Here is a 21,362-nt window from a genome sequence, read left to right as displayed (position 1 = left end):
TATCCCAGTAATGTAATGCATCATTATAACACACACTCACACATGCAAAAAAGTAACTGGAAGAAAATTACTTTCAAATATTAAAACTTTCAAAATTACTTTCAAATAGTTAAAACTGGGTTGGGGAATTTGGATGATATTTTTTCTTTGTTGTCTTTTATGTCATCAAAAACCCCATATAGTCTAATCAGATGTTTTTAAAAATTTCCCTTAGAGAGTAAAATCAAAATCTTACTCCTGGATAACTAACTTACACTAAAGTTCAGTCTTTGTTTCATCCACCACCGAGCTCACTGTAGCCTTTCCCCTTTCCATCTGTAGCTCTCCTCACAGTGTGAAGTGCACTGTCCAGCAGAGTTTTGAGGGGTGTGGTCTAGTGGGGTTAACACCAACTAACTGATTTCTTGGCCTCCCACTTCACCTTGCCCCTCTCACACAATTCAACAGACCCCCATCTTCATATCAAGTCACATGTACGGAAAATCCCTAGAATTTCTACCCCCAGGAACTCTAGCCTGGACCTTGGCATTGCCAGATTTTTCTAAGCTTGCTGACTAATGGTGCAAATCAGTGTAAACTGGAGATGTACTAGGCTAAATGTCTTTGTGGCTCACTCCCTTCTCCTCCATCAGTCTTTGCTGCTTCAACTCCTCCACCTTCTGTCCCTCTCCGCACACACATCAGTCTAGCTCTAGAAAAGCACTATTCAGGAGCAATATAACACAAGCCCCTCCTTAAAAATTTTATATTAGCCACATTAAAAATATTAAAGAAACATATGAAATGAATTTTAAGAATATATTTTATTCAACCCAACAAGTCTTAAATCATTGCCATTTCAACATGTCCTAAATTTAAAAATTATTTATTGAGACATTTTACATATACTTTTCCATACTAAAATCGCTGTGATCCAACGTGCTTTTTGTCTTTTCAGCACATCTCAGTTCACACCAGCCGCCTCTCAAGTGCCCAGAAGCCATGCGGAGCTTGTGGTTTTAGTATCAGACCTGAGGTCTGGAGAGATCTTTCCCTCTACAACTTCTGTCCCATGTCCCTTAGCTTAGAGCTTCCAAAAATGTAAATGCCTGGTGGTGGCTTTGGGGACTCCTCTAGGACAGCTATCTACATTTCGCCAGGGGCTTTGGAGGAACTTTCCTGTCACAGACCGTGCCATGCACCCCCCGAGGGGGATCGGGGCCTTTTGTGGTTCTGTCACCCAGAGTAAGCACTCATTTGTCTGCCTGGTGAATCTTGCCTGGGTGGGGAATGATGCAAGTGGAGGTCGATTCCCATATTAAAGGACACTCGCAACGAGAATACAGAGGTCATCACTATCCTTAATCCACCCCTCCGATCATCACCGGAGTGAATAGCTTCCTCTTCTGCCTTAGTCTGAGAGTGACTATTTGCTGTCTGTCTGTCTGTCTAAATGAATCAGGACAAGCATGTTAGTGGTTGATTGAGCCTCTTCAAAATCAAGTACGCCGATTTCATTGGTGAAACAATGAATCCTGGAGAGGGCAAGTGGCTTGCTCACAGTGACATGGCTGCTAAATGGCAGAGCTGGGTTGGGATTACGATCCAGACCTCCTGACCCTCATTCCATTATGTCAGGCCTCAGAGCACTGATTTTGGAGGTGTTGATGGAGCTCACATGTCAGGTCATTTACTAGGAGAAAGTTCCAGGATTTGCCCCGGAACTACAGGCCATTAGCCTGCCCCAGCTCAGTCCAGCCTCCCTTTTCTAGGTCACCTCTTCACACCACAGGTAAGAGAATAAACAAATAGTTACTCACTGTTCTGTGTGCTAAATCGCTCAGTCGTGTCCAGCTCTTTGCAGCCCCATGGACTATGGCCTGCCAGGCACCTCTGTCCGTGGGAATTCTGCAGGAAAGAATACTGGAGTGGGCTGCCACGCCCTCCTCCAGGGGATCTTCCTGAGCCAGGGATCGAACCCGCGTCTCTTAGATCTCCTGCACTGGCAGGCGGGTCCTTTACTACCAGGGCTATCTGTGTGGCTTGCTTATTCCCTGTAACAGGTGCCAAAAGGGCCCGAAACGGGATGCAGAGACTGGGAATAACAGGGAGGTTCCCGCTTCAGATGGGAGGTCAGGGTAGGACCCCAGGGGCCTGAGGGAGGAGGAAGAGGATCTGGGTAAAGGGCTGGCAGAGCTCCAGGCAGAAGGAACAGCCAGTGCAGAGGCCCCAGGGCAAGACACGCTTAGCCTGCGGATGGCAGCCAGGAAGGGACAGGAGGACCTGAGAGGCAGCAGGGGCCATATTATTCGGAGCCTTACAGAGAAAACCTAGACATTCGGTTAGAGTTTGAGTCTTCTGCCTCTCTTGGTATATGATGAGCTTCATTTTAATTTTAAATGTTGCTGTTTAAGGATCTTCTTCACTGCATTGCGACCTTAAGAGAATTAGGCCTGCCACTCACCAGAGTCCGTAGGGGTTGGATGTGAGGACTTCTCTTCCTAACAGTGTATCTCTAATGGATTCAGGCAGTCGTGGCAGGAGGGAAGATGATAAAGCACCGCAAAGGCTGCTGGTCCTGGGGCTGGACTTGGGTGTCCAACCGACAAGTTCAGACATGAAAGAGCTGGTCCAGTCTCTTCAAGTCAGAAGCAAACACCAACAGACTGTTCTTAAATACTCAAGTGCTTTCGTGGTCTCTGCCTCACTAGAGTTTCAGTCTCCAGCTTTGAGAACAGATTTTCCAATCGATTGACCTTCCTTACTTCCCCCACATCTATACTTCCCTGCCTTTGGAAGATTCTGAGACACTAAGCCTAGGTATAAATCATCTTCATTTGGGTGACAGGGTGCTCTTAGAAGGAATAGCACAAGAATAGAATCATAACTCCCACAGCTAGAAGGAATCTCCCAGGACAGCTGCTTTGACTCTCATTCTATTATTATTATTTGCAACATATTCTTATTTGCCATTTATATACATTCAATTAAATATCATGGCAACCTTGCAAAATGGGTTTTGTTTTTTTTTTTCTCTCTCTCTCTCTCTTTTACAGATCAGGAGACAGAGGCTCAGAGAGGTTGATAACTGACCAAGTGTCACAGAGCCTTAAATGGCAGAGCTGGGATTCAAATAGTCTGTCTGATTTCCCTGGTGGCTCAGTTAGTAAAGAATCTGCCTACAGTGTAGAAGACCTGAGTTCGATCCTGGTTCGGGAAGATTCCCTGGAGAAGGGAATGGTAGCCTGCTCCAGTATTCCTGCCAGGGGAATCCTGTGAACAGAGGAGCCCCGTGGGCTATAGTCCGCTGGGTTGGAAAGAGTCAAAGCTGACTGAGCGATTAACACTCACTGACTCATGCTAGCTGAAGCTAGTTAGACAGACAGACAGGATGATGAGGAAATAATAATAGCCAGTGGTAGAATATATTGGGTTGGCCAAAAGTTTCATTTGGGTTTTTCCCTAATGTCCAAATGAACTTTTGGACCAACCCAATACATGCTTCAACTTTTCTCCATTTGTGATTAGCTGTAAGGAAGAGTATAAGGGAGAAACAACATCTGTATAGAGTTTTGTTCTTATTGCTTTGTTGCTGTTGTTTTTATAAAAACATAGGTCTCATTAAACCAGTTTTGGTAAGATCGTCTTACTGAGCATCCGATTTCTTTCAAAAACTGTAGAATTTTTGATAGTTTGGGGACTTCTTGCAAAAGAAACTGCTGCTCTAGAAGCAATGCCACAGGTGGCCAGGCCCGGAGAGCTCACTGTATGAATCTCTAGCTGCTGCTCCTCGCTGCTGCTCAGACACTGGGCGCTGGTGCATCTGCCTCTTCTGATATGTCCACCAGAGTATTCAGGGCCTCGCTGGTGGCTCAGATGGTAAAAGAATCTTCCCGCAATGCAGGAGACCTGGGTTCGATTCCTGGGTCAGGAAGATCCCCTGGAGAAGGGAATGGCAACCCACTCCAGTATTCTTGCCTGGAGAATCCCCATGGACAGATGAGCCTGGCAAGCTACAGTCCATGGGGTCACAAGGAGCTGGACATGATGACTTTTCACATTTTTCACTTTCCTGAATATACTGAGGGGCCAGGGCAGCCTGAGCTTGACTTGCTACTACTTTGAGTGGTTCACTGGGCCCAGAGGACCTCAGGCAGATTCATGAGCAGAGGCTTGGACTTGATGCAAGACCCTGAGGTTTTCTGCCTCTGGGCTGTTGAAATTGGGCTCAATCTGTTTAAGGACGTTTGATGTAATTTTCCCCAGCAGTCAGTTTTGCTTCACTGGGATTGCAAGGACTATGGTGATAGGTACCAAATATTCTACTCTAAGATCTCTTGTTTCTATAGATTTGCTTTACCAGTTAGAGCATTTTCAGAACAAGGTGTATTAGGCAGAATAATAGCTCCCCAAAGATGTTCACAGGAGAAGGAAATGGCAACCCCCTCCAGTGTTCTTGCCTGGAGAATCCCAGAGACGAGGGAGCCTGGTGGGCTGCAGGCTATGGGGTCACACAGAGTCGGACACGACTGAAGTGACTTAGCAGCAGCAGCAGCAGCAGCAGCAGCAAAGATGTTCACAAATCTGTACCCAGAACCCATGAATATGTTACATTCCATGGCAAAAGAGACTTAAGGTAGCAGGTGGAATTAAAGCTGCTAATTACTATGGGCTAAATTGTCTCTCCCACAAAAGTCATATGTTGAAATACCAATCCTCAGTGCCTCTGAATATGGCTGAATTTGGGAATATGGTATTCAAATTGGTAATTAACTTGAGGGAGATAATTATGGTGGGCCCTAATCCAATATGACTGGTGTCTTTGTAAGAAGAGAAGATTATGGGGAGGGAGGTGGCAGGGAGGTTCAAGAGGGAGGGGACATATGTATGCCTATGGTTGATTCATATTGACCTATGGCAGAAATCATCACAATACTGTAAAGCAATTATCCTTCAATTAAAAATAAATAAATAAAACACATAAATGGATGCATTAAAAGAAAAAAAAAACAGATTAGGACATGGATATGCACACAGGGAAGGCCAGGCAGAAGATGGCCATCTATGACTAAGGAGAGAGGCCGCAGAAGAAATGAACCCTGCTGATTCGTTGATCTCAGACTTTCAGCCTCTGAAGCTGTGAGAAAATAAGACGTTGTTTAAGCCACCCAATCTGTGGTGCTTTGCTATGGCAGCCTTAACAAACTAATCAATCGAGCATCATTGTCCATCAGGATAATCATTGGGAGTTTACGCCAGATTATCTGGGTGAACCTGGTGTAATTATGTATGCTAAATTGCTCAGTCGTGTCTGATTCTTTGCGACCCCATGGACTGTACCCCACCAGACTCCTCTGTCCATGGGATTCTCCAGGCAAGAACCCTGGAGTAGGTTGCCATGCCCTCCTCCAAGGGATCTTCCCAACCCAGGGACAGAACCCACAGCTCTTACGTCTCCTGCATCGGCAGGCAGGTTCTTTACCACTATTGCCAGCTGGGAGGCCCAGTGTGATCATAAGGGTCCTTAAACGTAAAAGAGCAAAGAAGAGGGGATCAGAGTGACGCGATAGGAGATGAGTTGGACGTGCTGTTGCTGGCTTTGAAGATGGAGAAGAAGGGTCTTGAGCCTGACTTCTAGAAGCTGTAAGTAAGGGACTGGATTCTCTCTGAGCCTCCAGAAAGCAACCCAGCCCTGTTGGTTCCTTGATTTTACCCATTTTAGACTTCTGAACTGTAGAACTGCAAGATAATAAATTTATGTTGTTGTAGGCTTTAAAAAATTTTTTTTATTGAGTTTCATTTATTTACTTATTGGAAAATACCCTGATGCTTGGGAAGATTGAAGGCAGGAGGAGAAGGGGATGACAGAGGGTGATATGGTTGGATGGCATCACCAACTCAATGGACATGAGTTGAGCAAACTCCGGGAGATGGTGAGGGAAGCCTGGTGTGCTGCAGTACATGGGGTCCCAAAGAGCCAGACATGGCTTTCACCTGAACAACAGCAACATCTGGGTGGGGACTTTAGTTCCTGCAGAAGAACTCAAAGGTATTATTATGTATATTCTTTCAGGGCTTCCCTGGTGGCTCAGACGGTAAAGCCTCTGTCTGCAATGCAGGAGACCCAGGTTCGATCCCTGGGTTGGGACGATCCCCTGGAGAAGGAAACGGCAGCCCACTCCGGTATTCTTGCCTGGAGAATCCCATGGATTGCGGAGCCTGGTAAGCTACTGTCCACGGGGTCGCAGAGGCGGACACGACTGAGCGACTTCACTTCACTTCAGGAGGAACCAGGATTCTGCTCCAAGCCTGTCCTATTGTTTTCTGGCTGTTCCTCCATTCTTTCTTCATTCCCTCCCTTCCCTGATTAGCAACTGTTTGAATCTGCCCTTTGGAACTCAGGGAAAGTTGAGGAGGCTGAATGAAGCCTATTCCTTATAAAGGAGAAACAGGGGACACAGAAAGGCTTTGTGCCCAAGAGGGCCCCACAGGTGTTGCAGCAAGGGGGTACCCTTTCCAGGGCCTGAAAGGGGATTCTTGTCTAATACTCAGGAGTGAATTGTCTGAGGACCCCCATGTGCTGACAAAACAAGAGACTTTATTGGGAAGGGGCCACCATGTGGAGAGCAGGAGGGTAAGGGAACCCTAGGAAGACTAATTTGCCACGTGGCTTGCAGTCTAGCGTTTTATGGTAATGGGATTAGTTTCCAGGTTGTCTTTGGACAATCACTCTGTCTCAGGGTCTTTCCTGTAGGCACACGCATTGCTCAGCCAAGATGGATGCCAGTAAGGAGGATTCTGGGAGGTGGTAGGACACGTGGCATCTCCTTTTAACCCTTTCTGAACTCTTCTGGTGGTGGTGGCTTGTTAGTTCCAGGTTCCTTACCAGGACCTCCTGTCATAAAATAATTCACACAAATGGTTACTATGGGGCCTGGCTAGTGTGGGTGGTTTCAGCCAGGATGTTTCCCCCAACAGAGGGTCCTGTTTGGTGTCAATACACCAAAATTTCAAGCCTGGTCTGTATAACACAATAAAGTATGAGGCATGAGACTTCCTTCAGTATGGTTTGAACATCTGCTGTACTCATTCGATTAGAACTGTCTGTACTCATATAGTCGGATCTCCCAAATATTCCTACTGTTTATTTGCTTGCCTTCTTGTCAGTGTTGTAAAGGAATTGGGGACATTGTTCTTGTGAAACGGTGGCTGGAGTAAAGTATTGGGAAGTGCAAATGCTCTGGTCTAATATCCTCACATAGGAAATTCAGAATATGCCCTACAATTGTGGACAAAACCAAATCATCAAAATGCCTTAATTTAAACTCCTACTCATTGCTTCTGTGGGATAACCTTCTTCAATTTTTATTGGTCTTGGTGCCCTAGGCATACGAGTTTCTATTTCCAATGCATGCATTAAACAAATAGGTGATACTTGTTTAATGCAAACAGTATTGTAATATCCTGGATATGAACTAATAGAGATGCAATCTCTGTTTTCATCCCAATATGGGGAGGCAGACAGTAAACTAATAAATGTATGGCCAGGTGATAAGGGATAGATAGGATGAAATGCTAACAGCAGGTGAGTGGAGGTGGCAGGCATCTCTGATATGGTGACATTCGACAAAGACTTGAGCTCTCAAGTCCCAGGACTCTGTCTTTTTCACTTTTGTTTCTGTGCCAGGGTCAAGTCCTTATAGTGTAGGGCAGGGAAACTGTTTAATACTGGATTGTAAGACTGTGTTGGCAGAGGCAGCGATGGTCAGCGTGCATCCCAGGGAGGTATGAATGATGTACATTACCCCATGGGTGCTGGTCAGTGACAGCCATGCGCTCAATCTTACTGAAGAGTTCATTGTGCTCTTGGGACATGGAGCAGTTATATTACTCTTCAAGCTGAGAGCTTTTGAGGGTACTATGTGCCATCTCTCACCCCAATCTCAATTGAAGATACTTTACCAATACACCTTCGAGGCTAGTGACTTGACTTGAAATTGGACATGTGTATTCACTCCCAAATTTGTAGTGGCTGCATCAGATTTTAGAGGCTTTCTTTGCCTCTCACAAAGTTCTGTGTACCTTGAGTACTTGTGAATCTATTTATTTATCACTAAATCGGGGTATTTGGCTATCTGCCCAGGACACAATGATGAATTATCTTGTAAAGTTAATACCCATTATTCCTTTTCCCCAGCAGACCCCTGGTAGTTGCTAATATGGCCCCTTATTCCACTCTGGGGTAAATTTCAATGGTACTACTTTGTATTTGGTGAAACTGAGGTCCCCCTGTGTTCTGCTGAGGTGGGGGCAGGTGTCCCCGGGTTTGTATACTTGCTCTTCTCTCAGAACCTAGTTGTTCAAGGCCTTGCTTTCAGAGCCTAGGCTCTCAAAACTTGGGGATTTGTTTACAAGCACACTTACTCAAGGTGTCCTGTCTCCTCATCCTTACTCTCTTCCTCCCTCCCTTACCTTCCCTCTAACTCTAAAAATGTTGACACAGCTTTTCTCCCTTGGATCTACTAAGAAGCTAGGTCATGTTCATTTCCAACCTACCTTCTGCCCATGCTCAGGAAAGGCTTATCATGCTTCATTTGACACTTGGAAGGATCCCAAAGACAGATGACTGCAACAGAGGGATTCTCTGTGTCCTTGAGCTGGCGAGACTCAGCTGCAACCGCAGAACTTGGGAGCTCTTCATTGACTTATTTCATGGGGCTCCTTTCAGTCTGTCACACATGTTCTTTACCATCCCTAGCATTACTTTTGCAGCAAGCCACCCACACAAAAGATCATTATTATAATTCTCAGTTATATGCCCAAACTAATTGGTAGATGAGGCACTTTGCAAGCATTCTCGCAGGATACCCTTTCCTGCAGTCTAATCTAGCAACATGCTCATAGGGAGAGTGGTGCCTTTTGTTTGCTTGTTTGCTTTAGTGGAGCTGGGGAAAACCAGATGGTTTAAAGGGCATGGTCAAGGGGCATGTGCAAAGCACCGTCACTCTGAGGAAGGTGAAAGCTCGGAACAGGACACACCGCTCACTCTTCTGAACCCCAGGGCTTGAGCTCATGTTGTCAACCCTCGAGTTTCACCATGGTTTGGATTGCCGCTTTCCCAACAGGCCATGTTGGCATCTGGTACAACAACATGTAGGTGGGTTTGGGCTCTTTATCTGTTTCCTTGGGCTCCCATAATAAAGTTCCACAAACTCGGGGGGCTTCAAACAACAGAATTGTATTCTTTCTTGGTTCTGGAGGCTAGAAATCCCTAATTAAGGTGTTGGCAGGGCCATGGGCCCTCTTGACACTCTGGTTAGCATCTCTTCTTGCCTCTTCTTAGCTTCTGGTGGTGGCTGTTGCCCCTTGGTATCCCCTGGCTTGCAGCCGCATCACTCTCGTCACTGCCTTTACGTCACGTGGTTCCTCCTGGTGTGTTTCTGTGCCTTCTTATAGGGATACCAGTCACGGTGGGTTAAGGGCCCACTGTACTCTAGTATGACCTCATCTTTGCTAATTACCTCTTCAGTTTCAAAATTAGTCATTTTCTGAGGTCATGGTGATTAGGACTGGAGGGAGACACAACCCATAACAGGGCCCCTTCAGTCAAAATTCAGCACCAGCTACTTTTCAGTGGTAGGGAAGAGGGTGGTCTGGGGATAGGGACAAGAATGGCCCGAATCACTTATCAGGAGGGCGGCTGTCAGGACAAGACAAAGCAGCAGGTGACTGGTCAACTTACACTTCATCCTCTCAAATGATGTTTCCCATTGTTGACAGGTCATGTGGAGGACAGGGAGCCTCCTTCAACATTTCAGGGCTTGTGACAGTTTAATTTTTCAAAAGTCTCATATTTTCTAGAGGAATTCTAGGAGGGAGAAAGCTTAATTGACTGAGTCTGACTCCAACTGTAAGTGGAAATACACTTTTATTCATATGTGGTTATATTTGCATCCAGAGTGTGGTAGGTTAGGTAGGTAGACAAACGGTTCCCCCAGATGTCTGCATCCTAATATCTGGAGCCTGCTGGCGCTACTGCTGCTAAGTCGCTTCAGTCATGTCCGACTCTGTGCTACCCCATAGATGGCAGCCCACTAGGCTCCCCCGTCCCTGGGATTCTCCAGGCAAGAACACTGGAGTGGGTATCTGGAGCCTATATTACCTTATATGGCAAAGACTTGTTTTGCAGATGCCCTTGTGTTAAAGATATGGAGGTAGATCATCCTGGCTTATCTGGGTGGATCCCAAATGCCATCGTCAGTGTCCTTAGGGCTTCTCTGGTGGCTCAGAAGATAAAGCATCTGTCTGCAATGTGGGAGACCTGGGTTCAGTCCCTGGGTTGGGAAGATCCCCTGCAGGAGGTCATGGCAACCCACTCCACTATTCTTGCCTGGGGACTCTCATGGATAGAGGAGCCTGGCGGGCTGCAGTCCATGGGGTCGCAGAGAGTCAGAGGCTACTGAGCGACTGAGCACAGCACAGTGTCCTTATGAACGGGGGGCAGAGGAAGATCACAGCAGAAGGGGAAATGTGAGGGAAGCGGAGTTCAGAGAGATGTTTGTGAGCTGGCTTTGAAGATGGAGGAAGGGGCCATGGGCCCCCTGGAAAAGGCAAAGAAGCAGATACTCCCTTGAACCTTCTGGAGGGAACCCAACCCCTCCACCTTGGTTTAGCCCCTTAGGACTCATTCTGGAATTCTGACCTCCAGAATGGGAAGAGAGTAAACTTGTTACTGTAAACCACCCAGTATGTGTTTGCTTTGTTAAAGTGGACATAAAAAAATTACATACAGTATGAGTCCTGTATTTAAATTTAAAAAAAAAAATGACTCTCTACGTGAACACATAAAGACATCATTTTGAAGAATATAACAGTAATATGTTAACAGTGGCTAACTCTGATACAAGAAATATGAGTGACGGTCATTACTATGATTTTCTGAGATTTCCAGAAAACATAATTTAAATTTTTTAAAAGTTCACTGTATTATAAACAGAGACTTCAGTGATGCCCTTTAAAATAGTATACAGTATATGATGTGATCTTGGTTACATGAGATTGTATTTTCTCTGCACATTTTAAGAACTCTTTACAGCAGCCAGGACCAGCCCTGTGCATGAGCTGTAGACGTGTCCCCTGCTATCCTTTTTCGCTATCATTTCTCCTGGTTTTGCTTTTGTCTCTATTCTTTTTCTATTGCCTATTGAACACATTCGAGTTGTTCCAGTCTTTGTTAAACCTCTTGAGAATCTCTTAATCAATCACTCCCTTTCGAAATGTTTGCCTTTTACAGTATAATTTGTGTATTTCACATACACTCTCCTTACAGACAAGAGGCACACACTTCAAAACACTCCTGTATTACTGATGTATTACCTGTTATCTCTGGCATCTTTCCAGCATCTACACCAGTGCCCAATATGGAAGACAGGGTGACTTCCTGTCTTTCTCTCTCCTACCCCCACATATTATCAGTCACCACACTGACTAATTTTACCTCCTGTTCCTTCCTCTAGCCCTATCCCATCTCTGGTTTCAGGTCCTCAGTCCGTCTTATCTGAACATCCCAACAGTGTGGCCTTACCCCGTCCTCCACACCTCAAGCAGGATCCATCAATATTATAATCCTGGCCATGCCACCTCCCTTAAAGCCCTTCAGTTAAGGCGCACACCCTTCACTGTGGCACCGGCCCGCCATGAATGGTCCCAACCTGCCTGTCCTGCCTCTTCTTCCATGAGTTCCACAGCTCCTTACCTTTCATGACCCATCACTTCCATAACTTGTCTTGTTTCCTCAGTAATTTCTGGGCCCCCTCTCCTCCTTATTTTCTCTGGCTGGAAAACCATCCCCCTCCACTTTACTGGGCTAATTCACAGCCACTATAGTGCATTCAGCCTAGGCATCATCTCCTCTATGAGGTTTCCCTAGTCTTCAGGGGTCCCATAGTCCTTGGGTAGAGGTTGCTGCCTTGACAGGTTATATGGACGTTAAGTGTTTATGTGCCAGCTTTTCCATTAGTCCTTAAGCTCTTTAGAGGCTGAGACCATTTCTCAAGTCATTTTGGTGTTCCTAGCACCTAACACAGTGCCTGGCAAGTAGCAGGCACTCAATCAGTGTTAATTAATGAAAATGACTGGTAAAAAACACTTTTGTTGCTAGGTTATATCCATAATCTACAAAACATTTAAAGCCCTTTTCACTGACCACCATTGCCTTAATTATAAATTTTGGTAGCAAAGGTAACTGAATGAAATTCTTATGAAGAGAAAGACCTCTGGGGGTTACACATTCTATTTTAACATTAAAATTTAACCTGTTTCTTTCACAGGGCCTATTTTTTTTGGGGGGGGAGGTTCTTTGATCTCTGCCATTCTACTATGTAGGGTGAAAATGAAGTGGCCCCAGCACATGTAAGTTCTGCGCTTATACATACAGCTGTTTGGTACTTCGACTTGGCTAGATTTGATCTAAAACTAGGTTTGCCAGAGACACTACTTTCCTATTTACCATCGACTAGTCAATGCTTCAGGATCTCTTAAATGACATCCCCCCCATCCCCCACCCCAGAGGGGAACCCCTCTGAAAGGGAACTGACAGGGAACACCTGGATAAACCTGGGACCTAGTGTCGTTCTCAACTTCCCCAGCTGCGTGCCCCGCCTGTGGGTCTGGAGGCCCTGGAGCAGCCCCTGGGAGCAGCCGAAGCCAACAGCTTCCCTCGCGAGGCCACCTGCTCGCAAAAGTCGGTCGTGAAGCCCGCCACCGCCTGCCGGCCCCCCGCTGCAGAGGTCGCCCTGCTGGACAGCGCAGCCGGGGTCACGTGCGCGGGGCCAGTCCGCCGCCCCCAGACCCGGGCCCGCCCCGCAGCGGGGCAGAGGCCGTCCGGATCACGCGCGCCCCGGCAGCCCCGGCCAGGCCCAGCCAATGGGCTGGCAGCGCCCGCATGACCCGCGCCGGCAGGAGGGCGTGGGGAAGCAGGCCGGGCGCGCACGCTGCCGGGCTGTATCGCCGCCCTCGCCGCCGTCGGGACGGGAAGTGAGCCGCCCAGGTCCGCAGCGCCGGCGAGCCAGTGAGAGCGTCCTGCAGCCCGCAGCTGCCCGCACCCGGGGCGAGGCATGGCGGCCGCCAAGGTAAGCATCGGCCGGGGGCCGCGAGGGCCGCGAGGGGCCCTGGCGTTCACGTGCTCGGTTGGTGCAACAGGGAAAGGAAACAGAAAGGGGCGCACGGCGGCTGTTCCACCTTGCAGCAGCGGGAGGAGGGAGGTCGCCGTCCCTCCCGGCCAGCACAAGCGGCGATTGCGGGGCCCAGGGCCCGAGGGCCCGGCCTTGCAGCGGAAACTTTGCCGGCTGGACCCTCCCACTTGGCCGGGACTGGGAGTCGGTGCCTGGCGGGCGCGCGGCGGGCTGAGCCGGTGAAGAGCGGGCGCGATGGCGTCCCGGGGTGGGAGAGGGCTCCGGGTCAGCAGGTCCCCTTGGCCACCCCAGCGCGCTCCTGCTCGTGATCCGGGTTGTTGCTGACCCGAGCTGCTTCCCGGGGGCACCGCCGGCGCCGAAGCATGATCCTATTAGGTTTCAAAGGCTCCGCCCTCCCGCGGCGGGGGAAGTCACCTTGACTTCCGTTTTGGAGACTGTTGGCGTTGGCCAGCGCGCGTGTGCATAAAAACTCCAGAGTACCTCCCCTCCCCACGCCCCCACTTCTCCTCCTTTTCTCTGCTCTGAGCATCTGACAACACTTAACACACCGGCCTCTGAGCGTTTGAGAGGCTTCTTTATAGAAATGACAAAACAGATTGTCCTGCGAGCCTGTAACTCCTGTGAAGTTCTACTTAAAAGGAGTTCTGCGTAATGGTACTCATTCACTAACCCAGAGAAAGGCAACTCCGACAGCTTGACCTTTCCTCTTTCACCGTTTCTTGAAACCTGGGCACCATTTCAGTCTCTTTGGACTCCATTTCAACTTTTTTGGCAGAATACCATATTTAGTCCCAATCACTTGACTCATTGGAGTTTATTGCTTTTAATTTTAAGTTCACGAAGGCAGCCCTTTAATCAAGCCTATACAACTTCCTAGCTCATTTTAAGTGTCGTGAACTTAAATATACCCAACATTTCAGACATTTGTCCTTAATCAAAACTCTGTGATAACCCTCAAGAGGAAAACATGGCCAACACATCATATTCCTATTTATTCGTGCAAACTAATCACATTTGCAATGGAAATTGTAAGCAGACAAATATATTTAAATGCTGTTCTATGACTTAAGTTTCTCCAGGCCTCCCCAACTCTGCAGGCTTTTCGGTGTTCCTAGATTATGTGGCCTGAGTGGCCCTTTTCTTTTCTGTAATTACTCCAGGTTCCATCCTAAGAAGGGCACTCTGAGTATACAGGAGCAGACACATGTACATATACAACTGTTTTAAGTAGATTCTCTGAGAATCACTGGGATTCATTTTTGGAGCCTTCATTTAGCCCTTTCCAACCTAACAACTTTTGACCTTTTCTTTGCATTAAATTTACATGCAATCAGAGTACCAGGGAACAATTATGTTCCCTCCAGGTCACCTCTTTCAGGAGAGTAGGCGGGAGTAGATACCCATACTTGACTTTTACTTCTGTAGATGAATTAAATAATTTTACTTAATTTGGAGATTGAGTGAGGGATTTAAATGGAGGAGTGGGTATGTAGATGGAGTATAATACTGATTAACTAGTTTGAAATAAAATAAATGACCTGGAAACAGGCTTAACTTTGGGGCTGTATTTTTATTAAACTGTCACATCATATCAATAAGGGCAGCTGAATTTTAGCCAAGTAGTGCGAGTCAGGGAAAATGAATCATTTCATTTTTACTCTTTGCGAACTTGTGTTTTTATTTATTTATTCATCTAAACTTGCCTCTTTTAAGGATTTCTTACGGCTGACATCATATATACATATATTTATAAAACAACAAGACATGTCAAAATCAAGTCAGAGTAGATGAGAAAAACAGAAAGAAGGCAAAGTAAGATGAAACAAGGACTAAGGTTAATAGACAAAAAGGATGTAGGTACTTGCTAGAGGTGACTGAACCTTCTACTAGCCAAAGCAAAGAGGAAGTGATCAGTGAGGTCAGTTACTTGGGAGAGAGGTCCCCTTTTTCTGCTTTCTGAGGGCAGTTTCTCCCCATCTCTTTTTATAAGCAGTGCGCAAACTGCATTCAAAACTACCTCATAACCACAAACACATGTTTGTGGATTCCATAAGGCCATTTCTTACAGTGTCTCTCATTCTAGCACAAGGGCAGTGCAGTAAATGTAGTCTTTGTGTGTGTGTGTGTGTGTGTGTTAGTTGCTCAGTTGTTTCTGACCCTGCAACCCCATGGACTGTAGCCCGCCAGACTCCTCTGTCCACGGAATTCTCCAGGCAAGAATACTGGAGTGGGTTGCCATTCCCTTCTCCAAGGGATCTTCCCAACCCAGGCATTGAACCCGGGTCTTCTGCATTGCAGGCAGATTCTTTACCATCTGAGCCACTAGGAAGGCCTAATTGTAGTCTTAAAAGGTCTCCAGGTGAGCTGTGCTGGTCCGCCGTAGTCCAGGAATGCCCCTTATTTATTACCTTTGGACGCTCCTTGATTTTGTTCACTACTAGGCAGTGCTGTGCAGCCTGTTAAAGGCCATGCTCTTTGCTTTTTCTTGGAGCACAGATATTCCATATTGAACACAAATCCGTAGACTTAGCAATCTTATCTAGGGATGGGATTGACATCCCCTCTTAAAACTTGAGGAGACTGTCTAGGGAGAGAATCTCATCTCAATGGAGTATCTAAGAAATTGGGCCCAGAATCTGAAACTCAATACTTGTAGGTGAATTCCAGCACTCACTGTGGTGAATCATTTGAATATTAAAGCCAGTTTGATATTTTCTGGATGAATTTAGCCACACCTAGCAGTTTGTTGATCACTTGACCACTTACTTATTCTTAATTTTTTTGATTATTGGCCCAAGTAAGAATAGTGCCATAACAAAAGCTAATAGGAGCATCAGAGAAGGAGCCTGTTTCCCTCCCCGGGGCGGGGGGCGGGGAAGGGAGGACTTCTCCAAGGTAGTGGTGGTTCAGAAGGAGTGGTTGGAGGAAGAGGGGAGATCACACCAGGGACAGGAAACAGCAACTGAAAGGCAGAGAAGTGAGAGCACCTGCTGCATTTAGGGGATAACAGGTAATAAATTAAATAGGAGTGGAGCTGACACCGTTTACTAGATGTGAGATTTGGTTCTTTAAAAAAAAAATTCATTAATTAATTTATTTTTGTCTGTACTGGGTCTTTGTTGCTGCACTTGGGCTTTCTCTAGTTGCAGTGAACGGGGGCTACTCTTCGTTGAGGTGCACGGCTTCTCGTTGCACTGGCTTCCCTTGTTGCAGGGCATGAGCGATAGGGCATGTGGGTTTTAGTTGCGGTGCAAGAGCTTAGGTGCTGTGAGATAAGTAGGATTCCTGGACCAGGGATGGAACCTGTGTCTCCTGCATTGGCAGGTTGGATTCTTAACCACAAGAGAAGCCCAAGTATCAGTATTAAAGGAGGTAATAATGAAAAGCATTATTAAATGAGTTAATAAGACTTAATGATAAGCATTAACAAGACTCTTATTGGCCAAAGTACTGGAGTTTCAGCTTTAGCATCATTCCTTCCAAAGAAATACCAGGGTTGATCTCCTTCAGAATGGACTGGTTGGATCTCCTTGCAGTCCAAGGGACTCTCAAGAGTCTTCTCCAACACCACAGTTCAAAAGCATCAATTCTTCGGCGCTCAGCCTTCTTCATAGTCCAACTCTCACATCCATACATGACCACTGGAAAAACCATAGCCTTGACTAGAAGGACCTTTGCTGGCAAAGTAATGTCTCTGCTTTTGAATATGCTATCTAGGTTGGTCATAACTTTTCTTCCAAGGAGTAAGCGTCTTTTAATTTCATGGCTGCAGTCACCATCTGCAGTGATTTTGGAGCCCCCCAATATAAAGTCTGACACTGTTTCCACTGTTTCCCCATCTATTTCCCATAAAGTGATGGGACCAGATGCCACCTCATGTGAAGAGTTGACTCATTGGAAAAGACTTTGATGCTGGGAGGGATTGGGGGCAGAAGAAGGGGACAACAGAGGATGAGATGGCTGGATAGCATTGCTGACTCTATGGACGCGAGTCTGAGTGAACTCCGGGAGTTGGTGATGGACAGGGAGGCCTGGTGTGCTGCAATTCATGGGGTTGCAAAGAGTCGGACATGACTGAGCGACTGAACTGACTGAACTGAATGGGCTTCCCTGGTAGCTCAGCTGGTAGAGAATCCGCCTGCAATGCAGGAGACCCCTGTTCAATTCCTGGGTTGGGAGGATCCCCTGCAGAAGAGATAGGCTGTGACTTGGGCTTCCCTTGTGGCTCAGCTGGTAAAGAACCCGCCTACAGTGCAGGAGACCTGGGTTCGATCTGTGAGTTGGGAAGATCCCCTGGAGGAGGGCATGGCAACCCACTCCAGTATTCTTGCCTGGAGAATCCCCATGGACAGAGGAGCCTGGCGGCTACAGTCCACGGGGTTGCAATGAGTCAGACATGACTGAGCAACTAAGCACAAGACCTATTACATAAACATTAATTAAATTATTAAAGACCTTTAACGTTCTTATATGTTATAAACTGTCGTTTCTGGTTTATAGATGAACACTCTGGACACCAAGGGGGTGATGTAAGTGGCCTAAAACCTGAGAATTAAAAAGAAGCTGGGGTTCAGATCAGCCAGCCTGGCTCCAGAGTCTGTGCTCTCCCCTTGTCCACCAGACTGTCTGCCTGGTAGTTTAGCATACTGGGGAGTAGCGTTTATGGGCAGGGGAGATGACTTGGGAGGGGAAATTAGATGCCTCTTTTTTCTTCAGACTTTTATTTTGGTCTTGTAACTAAACCAGACTTTTATTTTTGAGAACCACTTCCACAGTGCTTACTGTGTGCCAGGCACTTTCCCAAGCACTTTACAAATGATAATTCCATTACTCTTCATAATACCAAGCAGCAACTGTGGTCTGCTTTTGTCCTCATCTTACAGGTGGGAAAACTGAGTTGCAGAGAGGTTAAGTAGTTTCCTCATGGTTGTAGAGAGAATAAGCTCTGCAGCTTGGATTTGAAACCTGGCATTCTGTGCTCCGAGTCTCTGCCTCACCTTCCTAGGCCTTAAAAAGAGTTCTATTTGCATATGAGAATTCACAGACTAACAATTATGGACATATGTATCCTCCCAATCCAGTGGTTTGTATCTATAGAATGCATTGGCACTCAGTATATGCTTGGTGGGTTTCCCAGGTGGTGCTAGTGGTAAAGAACCTTTCTGCCGATGCAGGAGACAAAAAAGATGGGGGTTCGATACCTGTGTTGGGAAGATCACCCCGGAGGAGGGCATGGCAACCCACTCCAGTATTCTTGCCTGGAGAATCCCATGGACAGAGGAGCCTGGCAGGCTCCAGTTGCAAAGAGTTGGACACAACTGAAGTGAGTTAGCATGCATGCACACACATATGCTTGATTTTTAAGTGGCTTTCGAACAAGATTGCATAGGTCAGAAATTGTCACATGCCTTTTTTAAAAAACAGCTTTGTTGAGACATAGGTCATATGCCATACAAGTCACCCATTTAAAGTGTAGGTGTTAGTGGTGTTCTGCATGTTCACGGAATTGCACAACTGTCACCTCTTCATATACCAGGTAGAAATTTTAATCCAGTGTTCACTAATTAGGACTTGGGCTGTATATTTGACCTCCATGTTTTTCATGCTTCTCATTGATAGTAAGTAATACCTTCTTCCGAGATTGATTATTGAGGATAAAATGTGATTGAGTTTATTAAGGATATTCTTCAGGTTGAAGGTTTTCTTTCCCTTATGGTAAAAACTGCTAGGTATTTGGTGGTATGATACTGTTATGACAAAACAGACCAGTTTTTGTACTGGGCAGGAAGGAAAGACTGTGTGAGTCGGTTTTATGCTGCCATGATGTTGGTAAGTTTCTGTGCTTCCACCGATGTTTGGATTTAGGGTTTTTTAAATTGATGGCCCTGGATTGGCCTTAGGTTTACATAACACAGTGTTCCTTACTCCTCCCTTCATTAATCCTGTTCCCTTTTACCAGATGAAGAAATGGAGTCCTAGGAAGGGCTGTAAGTGGTCCTGTAATTGAAACTCCTTTGCTTTTTGCACTGTTGTAGACCAGGGGTTCCAGTACATTGTAGTCCTCTCTATGGGGATAAAAGTGCTGATGCCTGGGTCTCACCTAGAGGTTCTGATTCAGTTGGACTTAGGTGTGGCCTGAACCCCAGGGTTTCTTGAATGCTCTCCAAGTGAATCAAATATGCTTCTGAGGTTGCCAGCCACAGCTCTAGGCTGTTTTTCCTGCTCTTTGCTTCATTTGATCCTCTGGTGGTTCCTTGGAATAAGGAAGGAATGCAGTGGGAGCACTGTAAATCCCTAATCCCCAGTGTGTCATTTCAGAGGAAGGATATGCGGGGATCCCTACAAGTTCTTTCTTGACAAGCTTTTTCCATTCCTGCCCCATTTCACCATCGTGCTTAGGCCTCAAGTTTATATAGTTTGTATTTATCACCAAATTGATGGAAAGCTCCTTTCGTCTCCGGTGAAGTCTCGGTGGCTTTCTTTATCAGTGTAGGTGCTTGTAGGGGAAATGTTGCAAAGAGGACTGTAACGCTGGTCTTGCAGCCTTTTTCCTGGCTAACTTGGTTGGGTGCCCACGTGTTGTCTGTGTTGGGTCACAGGGCTCTACAGGTGTTGTTTAGCATATAGAGAGCCAGGGGTGAGGAGAGGGGTGGGAAGTGCTGAAAGCTGGTGTGCAGGGTAAGAAGATCCAGCCGGTCTTCTTGGATATCAAGTTCTTTTGTAAAATTGCTGGAGGAACTCCTGACTCCTTCCACCTCTTTGACCTTTTGTCTTATGAGCAGCCTCTGCTTTTGTTGAGTTACAGGGAAGCATGCCTGCCTGTGTTGCCCACTGTCTGTGAGGTTTAGGTCTGCTGAGCATGGTCCGTTCCTACTCCCCCTGCTTGGCATTTGCTGCCTCATAAGCACCTATCCTTCCCGCCATGTTTTCTTGGATGCCTTTGGGTGGGTCTTGGAACAGAGGCATGTGTGAGCCTGCTGGTGTTCTTGCTTCTTGGGCGTAAGGAGGACATGCCCTTGGCACAGTGATGTAATTCCCTTGGCACAGTACTTAAGAGCAACTGAGCAAACCCTGTTTTCCATGCCCATCTGACCAGACCCTCTTGTTGGATCAAGTCGACCCCATCAATGGTGGCTCTGGTCTCCTAGCTCAGAATTATCCCCAGTGACTAACTTGTAGAGTGGTGGTCTGGTTTGTTGGTTGGAAACATTTAAAAGATGGAGCACTCATGCTTACCATTTCCTTTGGGAATTTGCTGTGTAGTTGCATGAGTGAAAATAGGCCTGGATGGTTCCTTTTGACTTTAGGTGCTGACAACATAGCAAAGTTGGCAGTGTTGAAATTCTTAGCAATTCAACCTAAATAAACCACTCTATTTAATGACTGTTATTAGGCTAGTAGCTTTGTCTTGATTTCCACATGTAGTCACAGTTTCCACATGTTTTCCCTGAAAACTGTTGACTTGATATGAAAGTCAGATATTTCAAGATCCACTTACTATTTTATGGTAAAATATCTTTTGCATAAGACGGTACAATTTGTAAGAAAATTGTCTAAGTAGGTGTAGGGGAAGAGAAAGTTTCCCTCAATTCTCTTAGGGTTCCTGGCTGGAACTGAAAATTAAAATGACAAGGACTGATGAACAAAAGAAGAGCATACACATTTTGTGGAATTTTTGTGTGTGCCTGAGAACCCGCACAAGAAGTGAAAGTGACCAGAGCACAAAGCTTTAAAATCCTTTGGACGGTGAAAAATAAATTTGTAAAGAGGTGACAAGACAAAGGGGTTCGCACTAGGGTTAGTAAATGGTGAAGAAGTAACTGGGAAGGTAAGGGTGAGTTAAACAAGGTCTCTGTGTGTGCGCGTTTCTCAGTCCTAAATTGCCCATCTTTGGTGAGAAGGTTGTCTTCCCTCCTCCCGGTACAGGGATGGTATTCTCTGCAGGGGAGTTCATGACCTGTTTCAGGAAAGAAGGTGGGGTTGGGGGGAAGGTCAGAGTGACATTCCCCTTTCTGCTGTTTTCTTTAACTCCTTCAGCTTGAGATACTGAATGCACCACATTTTGAGGACGCATGTCCTGAACCTTGTCATAAGTCTGATTTGAACGGGGTTTTTAGACCTAAGTGCACAGTTAGTAGTTTTTCTGAGTTTGACGTGATTTGTATCTGTCCGACCCTGGGCACGGTTGTA

General features: G+C 46.3%; 1 protein-coding gene across 1 annotated transcript in view; it reads left to right on the top strand.

Moving 5' to 3' along the window:
* Positions 1-8,982: 8,982 nt before the first annotated feature.
* SLC25A13 (solute carrier family 25 member 13) overlaps positions 8,983-21,362 on the top strand; it is a 237,518-nt gene continuing 225,138 nt past the window's right edge. Inside the window, exons 1-2 of the mRNA XM_069587464.1 lie at positions 8,983-9,136; positions 12,627-13,109. Coding sequence (XP_069443565.1) covers positions 13,095-13,109 — 15 coding nt within the window. The 5' untranslated portion in view covers positions 8,983-9,136; positions 12,627-13,094. The remainder of the gene's footprint in view (positions 9,137-12,626; positions 13,110-21,362) is intronic.

The sequence above is a fragment of the Ovis canadensis genome, chromosome 4 (assembly GCF_042477335.2).
Source record: "Ovis canadensis isolate MfBH-ARS-UI-01 breed Bighorn chromosome 4, ARS-UI_OviCan_v2, whole genome shotgun sequence".
NCBI lineage: Eukaryota > Metazoa > Chordata > Mammalia > Artiodactyla > Bovidae > Ovis > Ovis canadensis.
Note: the sequence above shows the minus strand (reverse complement) of the source record. Positions and strands in the feature narration are given on the sequence as shown.